Source organism: Notothenia rossii (genome assembly GCF_949606895.1).
Source record: "Notothenia rossii genome assembly, chromosome: 7".
Taxonomy (NCBI): Eukaryota; Metazoa; Chordata; class Actinopteri; order Perciformes; family Nototheniidae; genus Notothenia; species Notothenia rossii.
The window spans coordinates 20599573-20617474 of NC_136905.1; the positions used below are offsets into that span (position 1 = coordinate 20599573).

A 17902-nucleotide genomic window follows, 5' to 3' on the forward strand; every position below is an offset into this window, starting at 1 on the left:
AATCGAACAACGAGGCAGAAACTTGTGAAAGAGAAGCGGATTCCGCAGCCGGCGAGACTCGAGTCGGCAATACTGAATGGTAAATTCTGTTTTATTTAGTTTGACCTGCACTAAATGTCGATCTTAATTTGTCATCTGTTCCTCACACGTCCGGCAGATATTGTTTTGTTTTTTAATGTTCTGTACAATATTCAGGTGTACATGTCAATGCTGTGAAAGCATGCCCACTGCAGATGAATGTGTATGCTGCAGAGAGATTTGGCAGGTGATGGAACAAATAGACAGTTTGCAACCTACTGACCAGATAGCAGAGTCCTGCATCGGGTCGGGTATCCGCGGGTACCCGACGGGTGACCCGCAAAAAAGGTGATTTGCGGGTGGTATTTTTTCAAACGCTTTTTTCCGGGTTCGCTTCTGGGTAAAACAAAGATGATGCGGGTCCGGTTGCGGGTGTTGCATAATAAATATATTTAAACAATAATAATTTGGTTTAATGTTTAAATCCTCAGACCTCTCCTCCGCGGTACCGAGCATAATCATAACCTCTGCAGTGCATCTATCTGCTGCTGAGCGCACCACATTCTGAATGGCTGAGGTGAAGCTCTCTATAGCGGAGAATACAGCATTTTCAATAACTCTTCCTCAAGAGCAAAATCCAACGTCTGGGAGGCTTTTGGTGTCATCCTAGATGGAGAAAATAAACAACATCCCAGGCTTTTTGAGCCAAATATGCAACTGCGTGTGTTAATAATTGCACGTTGTCACTGCTTATATATATGCGGGTTCGGGTCGGGTTGCGGATCATGTGCCGGCGGGTCGGGTCGGGTTGCGGGACTAATTGGCAATATGTGCGGGTAGCGGGGCGGGTTCGGTACTGCACGTCACGGGTGCGGGGCGGGAGCGGGTCTTGAAAATAAGACCCGTGCAGGACTCTGCCAGATAGAAAACACCGACGAGAAACCAAGGTGCATTATTAGCCACCCAGGCTTTAGAGAAGGCTGTCTCAGTGTTTGGACACTGAAAATAGCGTATCTTCAATACAAACAACAACACAGAGCAGTTGATGGCCCACTACACCAGTAAGTAAATATTGATTGACCCAACTGCCTATTGCAGCTTTGCTTTCATATAATACTTTTAGTCGCTACAGATATGGTACACTTTTAAAGATACCATTAAACTCTTTCAAGCAGTCAAAAACAGTTTGGCTTTTATTTTTTCTGTGTATGCAAGTTCAATGTATGCTTGAGAAAAGAAACAACTACACATGTGAGGAAATATATAAGAGGTCTATGATTCTGTTAAGCAGTCATGTATAACCTCATATTTATTTTGTACAAGTAAAATACAAATATCATGTTATAAGCCAATTTGTAACCATTGCTACATAATAGTAGGCTACTACATAACATTTTATTTTTCTCCAAATATATTTATAATCTGTATACTTTTTTTTCATTAGGAAGTATCGATATACAGCTTATCGACAGTTTGTACGTTGGTGCTGGGGTGTAGGCCTACTCGGCCCAAAAATCAGAGTCCCGCTGCATGTGCTGTAACCGAGATACGGAAGACTTACCCTGAGCCGGGAGGCCGCTATCAGGGATTTCAATGGCCAAATCTGTAATTTGACATAAGTCATGCAGCTGAACTGGTTAAAATGGTTTCGCATGATGTAAATAATTTACAAAGTAGGCTACATCATTTACAATATTATTTTTCCAAAGAAACATGTAAATATAACAACATTTTCCAAATCACAAATTTGTAAGATTGTATTAATTTACTGTTTGATAAATAAAAAAGGGTTCTTTTGTTAATTTTTCACTTGTAACATTTTATCTTTATTGCAGTGTACATTAGTCTATTTTGGTATATGTGCGAGCCCACAAATAATTAAAAGTGGTAAAAATAATAAAGATATTCAGACGTAATTCATTTTTGGCCTTACTTATTTCACTTCAACTTTTATATATTTCAGTCACTAGGCAAGTTCACTGTACTCTGGTGACATTTAGCTCAAGCTGGCATAACACCTGTAGTAACTTAATTCTGACCCGAGTTTTGTGCACAATCTTCCAGCACCCATGATCAATGTTTATAGCAATCAGGAAACATTCACAGCTCACAACTACACATCGCTTCCCCATCATGAATTGTTAGATAAAAAAAGTTTAGCGAGGTCCGGTTACACATATGTTGAGCGAAAATAGCGGAAGGATACAAAACAAACAATCCAGACGAGGCTGGTGTTTGCCACGTGTGACGTCACACAGCTGGGTTAATGGCTGGCAAGCTTTTCGCTACCGGAGCGGAATAACACGGGAAAGTGGCACACATTTCATGTTATTTGGGGGGTATTTATGGAAAGAATCATTGATGTTGATATGTCAAATGAAACAGTGGAAAGTGATGAAGCGATTTATTAACACAGAATAACTTTTATTTTGGACATTACATGGACTTTAACTTGTGGCATTTACTTGCCACGGCAAGTTGTGGCATATACTTGCCACGGCAAGTTGTGGCATATCTAAGTTGTGGCATATACTTGCCACGGCAAGTTGTGGCATATCTAAGTTGTGGCATATACTTGCCACGGCAAGTTGTGGCATGGTTTTGGCATATAGCTACTTGCCACGGCAAGTTGTGGCATCTGTGGCATATACTTGCCACAGATACCACATCTGTGGCGTATACAAGTTGCCACAGATACCACGGAGTTGCGGCCTCCGTGGCAGATGCCGGAAGTACTTGCCACTGCCCGCAGATGCCACGAAATGCGCTTGCTGTCTCTCAAAACGGGAGAGACGAGAAACTGCGACACCGTTGGCAGAAGGAAGAATGGAGAGAAATATGTGGAAATAATACCATAAATAAAATGTTACCTCTCATTTATCAGATATGAAGAATTCATTTTCAAACATTGATTAAAGCCAATCTTAAAATGATTTAACAAACGCCTGTTTGAGACTCCTCAGTGCACACAAAAACATAACTGGGAGAAATACATAAATACGGATATGTTATTTAAAACCACCTCGAATATGTTGTGTTCATTTTATGAAATGTTTTCTCATAAATGATGCGGTAAGCAGGAGGACATAATTACGTCTAAACTGACGCCGTTTTGCATTTCTATAGGTTGTAGATACGAGCATGGTTTTATATATATGTGTAATCGTGTTTTATGCCGTCTGCCAAGACTTGATAAGTCGCTCGTAAAACACAGGAGGTATGGAAAGTTTGGAACTAAGAGCACCATATGTGGTCAATTGTACAGCTAATATAACAAAACACATTAGTTGTAATTTCCTTTAACTGGTGGATATAGAGTTGCTGCGGAGGGGGGGGTTGAGATGCACAGGCTGCAGTGGAGACGCTGCGCACAGCTGATCGACAGCACGGACACAAAACTGCGGTCAAGCCAGCCGTCTTTCACTTTTGCGTGGTCAAACCAGCCGCCCCTGTATTTCGAGTGCGCGATTAGTTACAGGTTTACGGTAATGCAATAAAACAACCCTGGGAAGCTGGATTTCAAAGTAAAGGATGGCATGTGGTTCATTTCTATTATTTGCAATTGAGGAACAGGGTAATTTATGAGAATAATTGTAGGACTTATTGCTTCATAAACTTGTTGCACAAATACTATGAACTACTTTTACTGTGTATTTTTTGAGTAATTTGAGTTTCAAAGTCCTCTCCAGACAACAAGAATGAGCATTTTTGTCAACTTTAATGTGGTCATTCTTGTTCTCTGGAGGGGACTTTGAAACTCAAATTACTCAAAAAGTACGCAGTAAAAGTAGTTCATATTATTTGTGCAAGTAGTCTAAGAAGTACTAAGTACAAACATGGCAGACTCATAAACTACTTATGGAAGAAATGTTTTTTATCCCACACCAAAGTTAAATGAAAATGCTAAATCTTTTTTCTCTGGAGGGGACTTTGAAACTCAAATTACTCAAAAAGTACACAGTAAAAGTAGTTCATATTATGTTTGCAAGTGGTCTAAGAAGTACTAAGTACAAACATGGCAGACTCATAAACTACTTATGGAAGAAATGTTTTTTAGACCACATTAAATTGGACAAAAATGCTCATTTTTGTTCTCTGGAGAGGACTTTGAAACTCAAATTACTGAAAAAGTACACAGTAAAAGTAGTTCATATTTTGTTTGCAAGTAGTCCTAGAAGTATTAAGTACAAACATGGCAGTTTCATAAACTACTTATGGAAGAAATGTTTTTTATCCCACGTCAAAGTTAGACAAAAATGTTCCTTCTTGTTCTCTGGAGGGAATTTTGCCATTCTCAAAAAGTATTCTCATAAATTACCCTGTTCCTCAATCGCAAATAATAGAAATGAACCACATGCCATCCTTTAATTTGAAATCCATCTTCCCAGGGTTGTTTTATTGCATTACCGTAAACCTGTAACTAATCGGGCACTCAAAATACAGGGGCGGCTGGTTTGACCACGCAAAAGTGAAAGACGGCTGGCTTGACCGCAGTGACACAAACCACCAAATACAAAAACATAATTCAGATCCAGTTGTCATGACTCCACTCCGGAGGGATTCCCCGATAATTTCTTACAGTTTCTCATCAAGGGGGGGGGTCTCCTGTCCCCGGTACAAACACACTGCCTGAGGAAGGCTATGTGTATTTTTTTTTGTCATTATTACCTTTTTCGGACCACTTATTTATTTATTTTGGTGACGATCCGACCTCCATGCTGCTACTCAGGTTCAAACTGCATCCACCAAACAATATGATTTATCTCGACCTCCCGAAAATAACCAAAATCTGACTCGGTGTGAGATGTTTTTTTTTTTAGCTGTTCTGTCGTAATTTCCTGCGATCTTCTCCATGCAGTCAGTCAAAATGAATGAATGAAAGGGCGTTTCTTTGACTATTTATAGGCAAATATGGGCGTAACGTGAAGCCCGCAAAAGCTGCAACGCATTTCGAGTCGGTTGTGATTTATAAAGGGAAACCGGCGTAGGAAGTGCCACACGCACTTTCCTCGCCGGTACGCAATGTTTGGTGAATCAGAAAGTGGCGGAAAATGTATGGACCTATTTTTCGGATTTCTACTACGTAAGCAACCTTCCCACGTCAATCCTACGCACGGCGTTATACATGAGGCCCCTGGTCACATGTAAGATCAGAAATACAGAATCTCTATGAGATAGAGCTTCAGGCAAAGTTAATGATGTGGAACACTGCAAGGGTTCCATCATTTCCCCTCAAATATTCTCCCTAATGGTGCATTCCATCTTTCTGAAAGCGAACATGATGAAGGCCACAATATCACAAACGAATGGACTGTGCGATATGATGCTCCCCATTATAACAGCTATAAAAAATGTTGCTTTTACGAAGATAGTAGTACTTCACTCACTGTTAATGTATGAGATCAATGTTTATGGTGTTTTTAGAATGACAATCTCTTAATGTAAAAGGTGTTCTGAAAGTAAGGCCATGCAAAAAGTCAGATCAAATAAACTTCAATAAACCAATAGGCGACAAATTGTTATGTAACTGTTTCTTTTTAATTTTACAGCGTTTCATATAGTCACCTGATTCACAGCGAAGAAATTAGAGCTTTACTTGATGTTACAGGTAGCTGAAGAAACAGGGAGTTCTGTTCAGAAAAGCTTTGTCTCTTATTTTTGAATGGCATCGATTAAACCGTTATAGCAGTTGATTCATTATTTTGGGAAAGAGAAAATAGTGGACTTTACCAGAATATTAGGCTGGGATTTTTTTTATTTCATCGTTTATTTGAATTTGGTCAGCGATATTATCAATATGTAACTTATCTCTCTTCTTCGTCATTACACATTTCCAGACAGCAACTAAAGGCACAGCAAGAGCTGGTATCCCTGCTAATATAAAGATGATCACGTAGATCCAGGATGGATAGAGCTTTTCCTCCTGTGAAGGGAAATTATCCTGCAGAGAAAGCGTTATATTTTGAGTTTTCAATGACAAATGAATAAAAGATCAATATAAATAATTCTTACAAGATCATCCCAAAATAAATTCATATTTACCGATTCTGGATCCCAAGCCTTGTAAAGGATCTTTTCAGAAACTTTAGTGATGAAGTAGAAGACCAAGATGACGAGCATAATTAGCGGGCTGATGACTCTCCATGATGCCTGCCAGAAGAAGTTGGGTTTGTGTCCAATCATGAACTCAATATCATCATTGAACCTAGGAGGAAAGTGACACACATACTGCATCGTTAATAGTATGTTAACAAAATAACAGCAGTAATAATAAGGGATGCTTGTGATACTATGATATCATGTTCTTCATATCTGAATCAGCAAAATCAATGTTTATTATTAAAGCCTACAGTGTAGTGTGTATTGTGTGCTAGGTCACAACTTTGTTGTCCACAATCAAGCCCTCCACAAACTAAGTCTATTAACCACACCACGTTAAATCCAACACCAGAAATGAAGAATAGCATCATCAGACAAATAATTTTCAAAGATATAAACAAAAAAAATGTACAATATTACTATTTTAATATCACCTGTCTATTCCATATATGTACACGACTGAGAACATCTCGCAGAATGCAACCACCAGCAGAGGGATGGATCCTCCATAGGTGTCAAAAAGTGAAAGCCAATAATTCCCTGAGCCTTGGAGAAATATCAGACCCACCAGACAACAGAACATGCAGGTGACACCTAAAGGAGAGCAAACAGTTGATTAAATACATACTAGAAATTCGTATTAGTATAAAATGAGAGAATAGATGTGAGAGTTACCAGTGATAGCCTCTTTTGGCCATGACTTAGGGAAAACCTTGAGGTCTTGCAGTGGCACCAAAACTCCCTCAATGTTACCAAACATAGAAGACAGGCCGAGACAAAAGAGCATGATGAAGAAAAGGACGGACCACAGCGGGGAAAGGGGCATCTTGGTGATAGCCTCAGTGAACACAATGAAGGCTAAACCGGTTCCTTCAACTCCCTAGGTCCAAACACAGCACAGTGTTAAAGCAAAGCATGGCAGGAATCATTCAAATGAACAGCAGTTTACTTTCCCCTAATAAGAAAGGAGCTGTGCAAAAATAGACTTACCTCACTGAGAAACGTTCTCAAGTTGCAGGTTGGAAGATCAAGCTGTTGAATAATCTCAGGGCTTGTTTCATTTAGGCGTTGAACAACCTGATCGTAGTTGCTGTCAGTGATGTAGCCCTCGGGAAGCTCAAACATATTCAGTAATGCTAGGATGTTTCTGAAACACAAAAATGTTTTCAAAGTCAATGTATTGCTGAATAACAGCCAATATGACATGCTTAAATGTATCATTTGATAAAAGGATGAGTAATGTACCCTGAAAGACAATTGTCAAATCTTTCTGTTGCTCTGAAGCCGATAATGGTGTAGATGACAGTTGCAGCATAGACGGAGGTGAAACCATTGATTATAGAGATGATCACTGCATCCTGTTCACAGTTGTTACTAGAGGAAACATACTATTTTATTTACTTTAAATGAGGTGAGTGAAAACAGTTGGGAGTAAAATAACTTACTGCACTGAATTGTAGCTTGAGAAGGAAATAAGACCACCAAAAGCCAGAGAGAAGGAATAGAAAACTTGAGCCCCCGCATCGAGCCATGTTGATGGCTTTGCCAGCTCTGCTAACTGGAAGAATATGTAAAGTACACAATTATGAATCAACTGGTTATTGCTGTGCATCGGCTATATGATGCCTTTAATGAGGCTGAAATGACTGAAGTCTGTTCAGTGGACTAAAATAGCAGGTCACTATATACTGTAGAATATCCAATTAAAGGTAAATATCCAAACAGATCTTTAATTTTACATAACATAATATAATTAGACCTAGCTTAACATATCTCGGAATTAAATGTTGTCCCTGTTTCCAAATAGTGTTCAAACATATTTTAATAGTTAGGCAATTCAGTGTATTTGTCGTCTGCAGTAAAGCCAGTGTTATAGCTCAAATGAACTTGGTAACTTACATCTGGTGTGAAGAGAAACTTAACTCCATTCAAAGAGCCCTTTAGGGTCAACCCTCTGATCAGGAATATTGTCAGCACCACATAGGGAAGGGTGGAAGTCACATACACAGCCTGGGGAAAATAAAGTATTCACTACATAACTTTTTAGCTGGGATAAAATGTTTTCTCTAATTGTAGTAAGCATTGTGCGGTACCTTCCCAGTGGTCTCAATACCACGAATAATGCAGATATAGAGCACAGACCACGCACAAATGTGACATAGCAGTATCCACCACTGCAGACCGCCATCATCTTCAATATTTGGGGTTGTGTTCAGGGTCTCCCTGTACCAGAAATAATCCACAGGGGAGCTCCTCTCACACTCTGAGACAATGCCTGAAGGAATTCAACACAGTCAGTCAGTGAAAGAGTTTTTAATTACAGTTCTAGTTGTAGCCTTACCTGTTGAATTGGCATTCATGGGACATTGACTCCAAGGCAAAGGGTCTTGAAATGAGTTAAAGAAGTACCACAAGATCCAGGCAATGATGGTGTTGTAGTAGAGACTGATCGTCAGGGATACACACATGGATGCAATACCTGCCAATTAAAGTTTTAAAAGGGTTTCTTTAAAGGCACTTTTCCACTAGTTGTAGAAATCATTATGCAAAACGTTTCTTACCAATGCCAGTCAAATAGGGATGAATTGTACTCCACACTCCTAAACCGCCTCTTCTTATACGTTGTCCTATGGCAAACTCGAGATGCAGGAGAGGTATTCCTTCAAGGACCAGCAGGATCAGAAATGGTATCATAAATGCACCTGGAAGAAAAACAATGGAAGTGTTGATTGTGTCATGGTGACAATATTTTGGTTTTACAAATAATTTCAACACCTCTATGTTAATCATTCAAGATGCACGTGAACATGTGCAGTGATAAAGTCCAACAGTAACTGCAGTTAAGTTAATAATGCAATGTTCAGTCCATCCAAGGGAATGCAGTAAGATCTTTACAAGGATTTCCTGAGTTGGTATAACAAGTCTTATCTGAACAGATAAAACAGTTAAAAGCCGTCTTCTGCTCTCTGGTGAAGCTGCTGCTAATCCTCTTTTATATTTATATATTATAATGATACAGTTAGATCAGTGGCCTTGTTATAATGCTCATTAAATATATGACTTTGAGAAGGGTGTTATCCTTTATTACCCAGTAATTCAGAACTGTAAGATATGTACTGTGGAAATGGACAGAGTCCAGAAGATGTTCTTCTACAGGGCGTAACAAGTGGATATCATTTTAAATGTAACTGCACTGCATTTCAATTGAGCTCAATCAAACATGCATCATTGCAATAAAACTAATTTCCAAAAATGATATCAAAACAAATAAATACAAATATAAATACAAATGATGATCACAAAAATATAATGGGAGCAAAATGAACAGTGATCAACTGCCAAATATTACAAAAAGCTGCATTTATCCTGCATGTCCAAGCACAAAAGAAAGTACTTTAATATTATTGTTGGCTGTAGCATGTCTTTTGGGTATTTAGTAATAACTTCAACCTTTATTCTATCTGATTAAGAAACAGGTCATCTATAATGTAATGTTGATGACAGGCATACACATACTTTGGAATGCTTCTAATGTTAAACCACAAATGCAACAATTTCTCTATACAATTTGTCAATGTAGATCAATGGAAGTATGCATAACAATACTCTACTGTACCAGTAGATCTGGATTGCACATATTGAGGTTAATTATTGTTGTTATATTCAAACAGTGTTTTCTTTATGGTGAACCATAAATGCATCACTTGCCTCCTCCGTGACTCTGACACAGGTAGGGGAAGCGCCAGACATTTCCGAGTCCCACACAGAACCCAACACAGGTCAGCATGTACTGAGTCTTGTTGTCCCATTTGGGTCTGTCCCCAGCCTCTTTCTCCTCCAGTGAGTCCAGCTGCTCATAGGACAATATCCTGTCCTCCAGGCCAGGATTGGGAAGTTTGAACTTCATGATCTGTCAAACACTGCAGTGGTGATACAATAGTGCACTGTGCAATGTTGGAATTTAAATTGTAGCTGACACGATGAGATCCTACTATTTATGCTGGACCTCTGTAATAGATTGACTAGGCTGTGGTGTCATAGAGCATCAGCTAAAGGTGTACAGCCTTTGAGGCGTAAGATGAGTAGAACACACCTGACAGTTAACTAGTGTCTTATCTAGTGAGGAAGGGCCAATGCACAGACATTTTATAGGATGTATTGTATAGTGTAAAGTTGAAGAATGATTGAACACATTACAGTAACATAGCTGTAGTGATATATTTACAAGCACACATAAAGAAATCCTATGCATTCCCTAAATCATGTATCAACATATTCATAAATTGTAAACAATTGTACTTTCCATTGTTTATAAAAAAACTACAAGTTGTTTAAATAGCTTCTTACAGTTGTGGAATAATTATTCCTATATATTGTACTTGCTCCAAAAAATAAATACAACACTGTAGAATTGTTTTGTTGTTGTTGTTGTTGTAATTGTTAAATAACAAAAAATAAAAGCCACTCATTGTGCAACATGGCTAATTTAGGACAACTATTATATAGAGTATATTGTTGGAATTATAATTGTTCATGCATTCATATTTTCAGTGCTTTATTGTTTCAGCTGCTTACGTTGAGACCATTGCTATTCTTTTTTAACTGGACGCTACATGTATAATAATGCATAATAATGCATTAGTTGGTTATATAGTATTTTGAGTATTTGAAGTTTAGCAATCAAACACAAGTTTTGAAAGTACAATACCTACCCTCTGTAGCAGAGAAGAATTACAAAGTAACTAACATATTCAATACCCAATAAGGCCTACAGTGACCTCATCACTGTAGCTTGTTTAGTTCAGTAGGCCGACTTGGGACATTTCTTCCGCGACTGCCTTTTATTTATGTCAAATTATGGAGGGAGTCTGTCTGCCTGTCATGTTGTTTTGTCATGTTTCCTTTATTTGCAATAGTTCTGTACAATTGCTATAGACCGTAGCATTTATCTAGCTAGGCTACAAGACGTTTGTCAATACGGTCTATGGCTTTAAATAATTGCACTGCTAGGCCCTGCATGGTTGAGTCGCTGCCAGTTTCGGTGCTGCGTTTGTTTTTGTGTGCTTCTCATGTTCGCCACTAGAGGCCGCCATTGCGCCTGTAATATGAGCTGAGTCTGCCGGCTGAGGTCTGGCTGCTGTGTCCCCTGGCAGCAGAGCTTATGCTTGAGGAGGGAGCCGCTTCCCATCGCTCTCACAGTCCAAGAGTGGCAGTCCGTCCGCAGTCTGCCTCAGCACCTCTAACGCCCGCTATGCCCTTGGATACTGCCACCCTGCTCACTTCCACACCGATTATCCGTGAATCTTAACGGGGTACCCTGGATCTTTACGACTGGAGTGTTGCGTTCACTGTCCTGAGTCCTCTGCGCTGCGAATGGAGAAGGTCCAAGGATAACAGAGGGGTGCAGGACTGTGCTACTGCAGAAGACCTGCCGGTAGTTCGCTGCCCGGGGGGCTGCCATTTCTGTCAGGGGCTGTGGTGTCGCATCCACCGTTTTAATTATCTAAAATCGCCTTGCATGGATGCAGCATGGCTACGTTTATATGCAGGGTGCAGTTCTTAGATGATACTGATCCATTTAACAGCACCAATTTCCCCGAGCCCACCAGGCCACCACTTTTCACTTTCAGGGAAGATATTCCTCTGATAAATCAGATTGCTGGAATCCACAGACTGCTAAAAGCCCCACACAAGGTATGCACTACTTATTTCTTTCTGGGTGATGTTTTTGTTCATGTCTCTTTAAACGAGCTTAGTGATCAGTGTTCACCTGCAAAATGCTAAATTAATAATTAGCTTGAACATGGTTGATGGGGTTACCAAACAAACATAATAAACCATCGTAGAGCCTGCGACTTTAAGCAGCTTGCTGTTATGGGATGCTGATTAAGCATCAACATGCATTCAGTTATTGCATGCACAGTGTCAGTAAGATTCACCTATAGTTTGACATTATGGTGTATTTGGTAACTTTAGATGATGATGAAACTATGTATGTACCCACTGTTTGGCTGAAGAGCAGTAATCTGTTAATGTTTACCTCAACCACAACACTAATCCCCTCAGTTTGACCTGTTTCTCTGACTACCCATTAGTTAGAGGAGCAGATCTATTTTAAAGTGTTGTTCCAGTTAATGTGTGAAAGTAAAAATAAACAAACAAAGGAGGAAATTGATAAGGCAAATGTTTGTTTTTACTCAATCTAAAATCGATGATTGTTTGTTTACTATGATTTTCAATCAACTCGGCATAGTGTTCTTCTTGGCTAACTAGGATCTGCAATTTCTTTCTGAAAGTATTTAATGGAAAAGAAGCCAACTTTGCATTTGTGTAACCATTAATTGATAGGCTTGATGTAGGAAACCACTTCTGCTATTGTCACTACACCGTGTAAATTAGAGTGAGGGGGTTCAAATACCCAGTTGGTCTGTTGTTGAGGGATGGAAGAGGGTAATTCCCTAACCACATTTTCATAGATCTGGGGATTCATGTTTGCAATCACTTGATCCAATGCAACTTTGAAACCATGTGCAGTGAAAGACAATAGTTCTGATGGTTAACATCTTACCATGAGCATATTCTGTTATTTCCTTAGTAAAAAGCCAAATTCCTTTTGTAGTACCTCTACATTGTTGTGGTTGGTCAGCAACATAACGTCTGTCTGAATTTAGTCCTAACTGTTTAGAGGTGAAACCGTACACATTGTTTTGGTTGCAAAAGTTGGCCTTCCTAAAATCCACAACTGCACAGCCAGTTTTAAGCAGCCCAAAATAACTGGCCATTTCGCTTTGGTATAGTATAAATTGCCTTGTTTGCGTTTCCTAAAGACAGCCAGTGACAAATAATGTTAACCTGAAGCCTAGATTATTTTTTATTTTCTCTTGAGAAATGCCTGATTCTTGCCTTCTGATCAGACTGCATCCAAACATATTTTCTTAAGGCCTCATCTTCTGACCTTCATATTTAAACAAAGCAAAGTTCCAGCATCAAAGGTTGAATCTTTCAATGGGTATTTATCTTAGTCTTGCCGGGAAGTTACATGAATAGAAATGAAATTAGAGTTTTTCCTTATTCTGTCAGATCAATGGTACTCCATGTTGTTTGAGAAAAGCTGGTAAGATAAGTAAGGGGAGCCTCAGGATGCTGTGGATCACCACAAGCCTGGCTCTCATTCTGCAGCCCACTCAGTCTGACCAGCTGGATGGGACGGGAACGCTTTCCACTGCTTGAAAGAGCGGGAAGCAGGCAGAATTAAAAACACAAACAAAGAGCTGATGTACTTTGCACAGTCGACTGGTCTCATTTTAGCACTAGGCCAGCTGGACCGCAAACTTTACCGATAGGGAGTACCAGTGGTAGGCCCAGCAGCGCCTGGTTAGTAACATTTGGTCACACGGGCATTTGTGGTAAGCAGTAACTCGAAAGAGCAGCCCCGCAGCCCCTTGAGGTTTTCATAAAACAATAACACTCAGGCGGAGGACACTGTGTTTCTACATTGAGCATTGAGGTCTTATTAAAACCCTCAAAAAAATTGAAAAGATTACTTTGCCGTGACCCTTTAAAGACTTCAACAGCAAGTCTGTTGTCTTTAAGCGCCGTCTCTATGGTGCAGGTCAGTCTGGTATAAATAGCACGCTGCAAACACATGGTGCAGAGGGAGTCAAAACAGCTCACATATGCTGTCTCTGGGCTGTTCCTGTCAGTTTAATTCTGCAGTTTCAAGAGTGGTGATCTGTTCATGTGTGTGTGGTTGTTGTTTATATTGTGTGTGTACGTGTGTTGGATTGGTTTGTGGCTTGTACATGGGATGGCAGCGTGGCCATGCAGCTGTTTGAGTTACTGTTTGTGGAGTTATAACATCAAAAGCCATCATGAGCAAGGATTATATTTTATAGCAAGGGTTCAAACCTTAAATACTTGTTGTTTAGCAGCAAGAGTTTGTCAGGACAGTAGACACACTTTTAAGTCAGTTTTCAGTCTGTTGTCTTTTGGAAAATGCCATATCATCATATTTGAATGCAGTATTAATGTGTTAAAGCAGTTCCACCGCTGAATAATCTGAGGGTTTTAATGGAAAATCAAACTCTCAAAGACACCAACATTATGTTGTTGCTTTAGCATATCGCCTATAAACAAGTTTTACATAGCTACTGTGGATGGAAAACATGACGAGTCATCTCCTGACTCGGCCTGTCTTTTCTGTGATGAATAATGCAATGTCCTTGTAAAATAACATTTGAGCATACTATTCAGAATTTGTGGGAGCTATTCCAAATTTCCTGGTTATGTCCTCATAGATCAATAGATCCATAGTCCTTCAAATGCTTGTTTTTGTCAATGTTTTGTAGTTTGTGGCTTGGTGGCCTTGAGGCCTGGCATCCGATTGCAGAGCAATATTCAAGGCAGGGAAAATGTGGTTAAGTCTTGGAGAATGGACTCTCACTTTACCAATTTCGATTTTTGGGTCACATTTTTTCCTTAAGAAATTACAGACTCCCATAATGAGAAGTTATGTTAAATGCTGTAAAATACAGGTTCCTCCTCCATGCCTGTCAGAGCTCCTATGAATTATTTTACACATTGTTATGCAGAGTTGAGGTTTTGATGGTCACTGCAGTTTGGAGGGTTGTCTCAGCAAAAGGGCTCCTTTCAGAAGAATGCAACATCCGTGGAAAGTCTCATCCTCTGCATGCTTGACAGAAATGTAAGATTTCTGTTGTGGTTTCTCTCATGTATCAAATGGGTTTTAATGTGTTTTAAATCATGTGTTTTACAAATACACAAATACCAATCCTCACCTTTATTAAACAAATGTTTTGCTTTTGAAGTGGCTTACTCTAATTCCTCTTCTTTGATTTAGAGCACAGTGCAGTCTACAGACAAAATGTCTAAGTCTAACACAGGGTTTGCATTTGTTAAACTATGCAAAATAGTTTAATAGTGTATGCTATCTCATTCCAAGGAAGTTTGGAATGAGATAGCATTTTTGAATTGGAAATTGCATGGTGTTTATTTTTAGCCCTTTCTGCTTTAACTGCCTCCCTGGTCAGTGGACCACGGTATGGTGGTTGAAGGGAGAGGCCAGACCTCAGTGTGTGAGCACTGGTGGTTACTTCTCTGGACTTGGCCATCACAGGCCACTGTGGGTTCAAGTCCTGGGCGGAGGACAGCTAAGAAAGCGTCTGCTACTGATAATCTGTTAGCCCTGTTCCTGGATTAAGGGTCATGTATGTGCATCAACCTGGCGTGGTTAAACATGGCAAGATTTAGTAATCCAGGTTGATTATATAATGAAAACGTCACACATGCCAGCATGGATATGTGAAACATGGATGAGTTTGATATACTGAAAGAGTATGGATTAATGACCAACTCACATAGTTCACTTTTACTTTCCCCATTTGGTTTGTGAGTCTAAACCTCGTGTGGGGAAAAGCATTTTTCAGTTCCACAGCTAATTACTGGTTACGGCTGCAAATTCAGCCCAATGTTTTGTCTATTTCAAGTTTTGATACAGAGCGTGAAGCTGAAAGAGAACAAACATTTCTTTGCTCTTGTCTCCTATCCACAAACTTCAACATCACTTAAAGTACCAGTAAATGTAAATAGAGAATAGCAAAGGACTGTAACAATAGATGTTGATAATTAATTATACATTTTGTTCGTAAAGTGACAGCATTTGGGCCCATTGTATTTTTTTCTCTGTATTTTGTGTGGATAGTTAGAATAAGCAGTGATGGATAACCCCTTGTAGAGAAACAAAATCTCAAAACTCTTCAAATGAAAATGGTTTTAGATGATTCAATCACTGGTCTAACACATCCCTGGTAATACTGATTTGGGAACAGTTTATGGATTTAGGACATAGATAGAGGCTAACCAGTGTGGTGATTCAGAAATTAGGGGCAACATTCCCATTTTCCTTGGTTTGTTTTTGAGTCTTACCCATAATGTTAGGCCCAGCCACTCAGCGTAAATGATTTAGTGTGTCTTCTCCTTCATGCTACATTTCATATTACTGTCACAGCCGTTATTATGAAAGGCATATCAGTTCATAGGCATACAAATCTTGGGCCCAACTTTGGCTGGATTTCCTGTCTGTCCAGAATCTGTCCTGCAATCTGGAGAAGCACTTTCCTCCCTCCTCTTCATATGTACAGTACATCTTTGTTTGTTTGTCTACCTGTCTACCTGTCTCCATTTCTCTCGATCTAACGACCTAACTGTCTCACACATGATTGGATTCACTGAGGACTGAAGATATTGTTACATGTTTACTGCATCAGCGTTGTGCTTCGTCTCCTCTCTGGTCCCTCAATATAAAGTTGCTCTGCACTATGATACCTCCAACCCTTATATTACCAATAATCTTTTGCTTTACCATTCATGGAAGGCAAACACGACAGCTCATAGTCACAGATTTGGAGAAAGAGTGAGAGTTATCTTTACCAACCACATGTTTTGTTTCACTTCTCAAATATGACACAGTCCTTGAGTACTGTAGTGCAGTAATACAAACAGAGTGGCTTAACAGATCAAAGCCATCCGACCCATAATGTCTTTTCCAGCCTTTTTCCTTCACGTTCAATTAAGTTACTGTCATATGTGGGAGGAAATTGAACTGCATCAGACCTGGCAATAACCAGTCTAACTTGAAAAACACATGGTTTCACATGTTGCATAATATTTACATGTGGTGCTCTTCTTTTAGGAGAAAATACTCTAGCAGACTGCCTATTTGGAAGGGTAAATAAATAGTCATTTGTATCATAGCCTTTGCTAGGTTACAAATCCTTAAATGTGGGCTGACAAAAGACAAATGTACTGACTTGAGTATATTAGTGGACTGTACAGTATGAGGTTGTTTTAGAGACCCTGGCTGTTGATGAAACAGAACATTTCCCTTTTCTTCTCTTAAGTCCAAGTCCGTAAAAATGTTTGTTTTCACGTCCTCTGCTTCACTGTTGGAGCCGCGGGCCTGTGGAGCTGACAGACTCAGAATATAAATAGGTTAATATCTCCAATTTGGAGGTCATCCAGACAAGTGAACAGACTCAGACTCATTCCTCATCTCCTTGACCACAGTCAGCTGTTGACAACCCTTCAGGACCAGACAAATCATACCTCCTCAGCAAAATCATCCTGTATGATGATAGTTTATCAGACAGGGACAGCAGACAGATAACAGTCTGCCAAAATGCTCCAAATCCACATGACTTCTCTCCACCCTTGCCCTGCTTGTCATTGTAGAGCGCTGACAGGAGCTGATAAAATAGCTTTCTATGGTCCACTGCCGACTAGACATAAACCTCAAATATGCTGTGCATTTGTCCATTGATATATACAAAAGTCATGTTTTTCATACGTACGCAATAAAAAATGTATTTATTGTGGTAAGCAGTATCATTGCAACTGAAGTTGTGAATTCAAGACTAAAGGTATTAACACATCACAATAGACATGCATATAATTATGAAATATTTCCAACATTTTACACCAATCTTCTGTATCACACATCAGCAAAGCAAACCAAACCTCTTCAGGGCTTTATGCCATTCACATTCTTTACAGCTTTGGAAAGGTTGACTGTGCATAATTTTGATATCATACATGGTCATGGTTCATGAGTCTACAAGTCAATCGGTTTTACCCTACTTCGTTGTAATCTGATCAGAGTGAAGCAGTATTTTGTACAGCAGGACATTGGCTCTTAGCCTCAATTGTCTATAAACTAAACTCAATCTCTTCCTTTCTTAATGTTTAGCCTTCCCTTCATGTCTAAAGT

General features: G+C 39.5%; 2 protein-coding genes across 7 annotated transcripts in view; one reads left to right on the forward strand and one right to left on the reverse strand.

The window, feature by feature from the left end:
* Window positions 1-5534: 5534 nt before the first annotated feature.
* On the reverse strand, window positions 5535-10100 carry slc6a19b (solute carrier family 6 member 19b). Its single transcript, XM_079691347.1, has 12 exons — window positions 9826-10100; window positions 8679-8819; window positions 8459-8596; window positions 8211-8392; window positions 8017-8127; window positions 7563-7675; window positions 7363-7491; window positions 7108-7264; window positions 6793-6997; window positions 6552-6711; window positions 6061-6223; window positions 5535-5959 (listed from the first exon to the last, which is right to left on the reverse strand). The coding sequence occupies exons 1-12, from the start codon at window positions 10022-10024 to the stop codon at window positions 5756-5758; spliced, it is 1902 nt and encodes a 633-aa protein (XP_079547473.1). The 5' UTR covers window positions 10025-10100; the 3' UTR covers window positions 5535-5755.
* A 1162-nt stretch (window positions 10101-11262) lies between these two features.
* fhod3b (formin homology 2 domain containing 3b) overlaps window positions 11263-17902 on the forward strand; it is a 91313-nt gene continuing 84673 nt past the window's right edge. Inside the window, exon 1 of one of the 6 annotated variants that reach the window (XM_079692372.1) lies at window positions 11263-11811. In XM_079692372.1, coding sequence (XP_079548498.1) covers window positions 11647-11811 — 165 coding nt within the window. In that variant the 5' untranslated portion in view covers window positions 11263-11646. The remainder of the gene's footprint in view (window positions 11812-17902) is intronic. The other 5 variants (XM_079692369.1, XM_079692370.1, XM_079692371.1 and 2 more) reach the window with 5 other exon arrangements.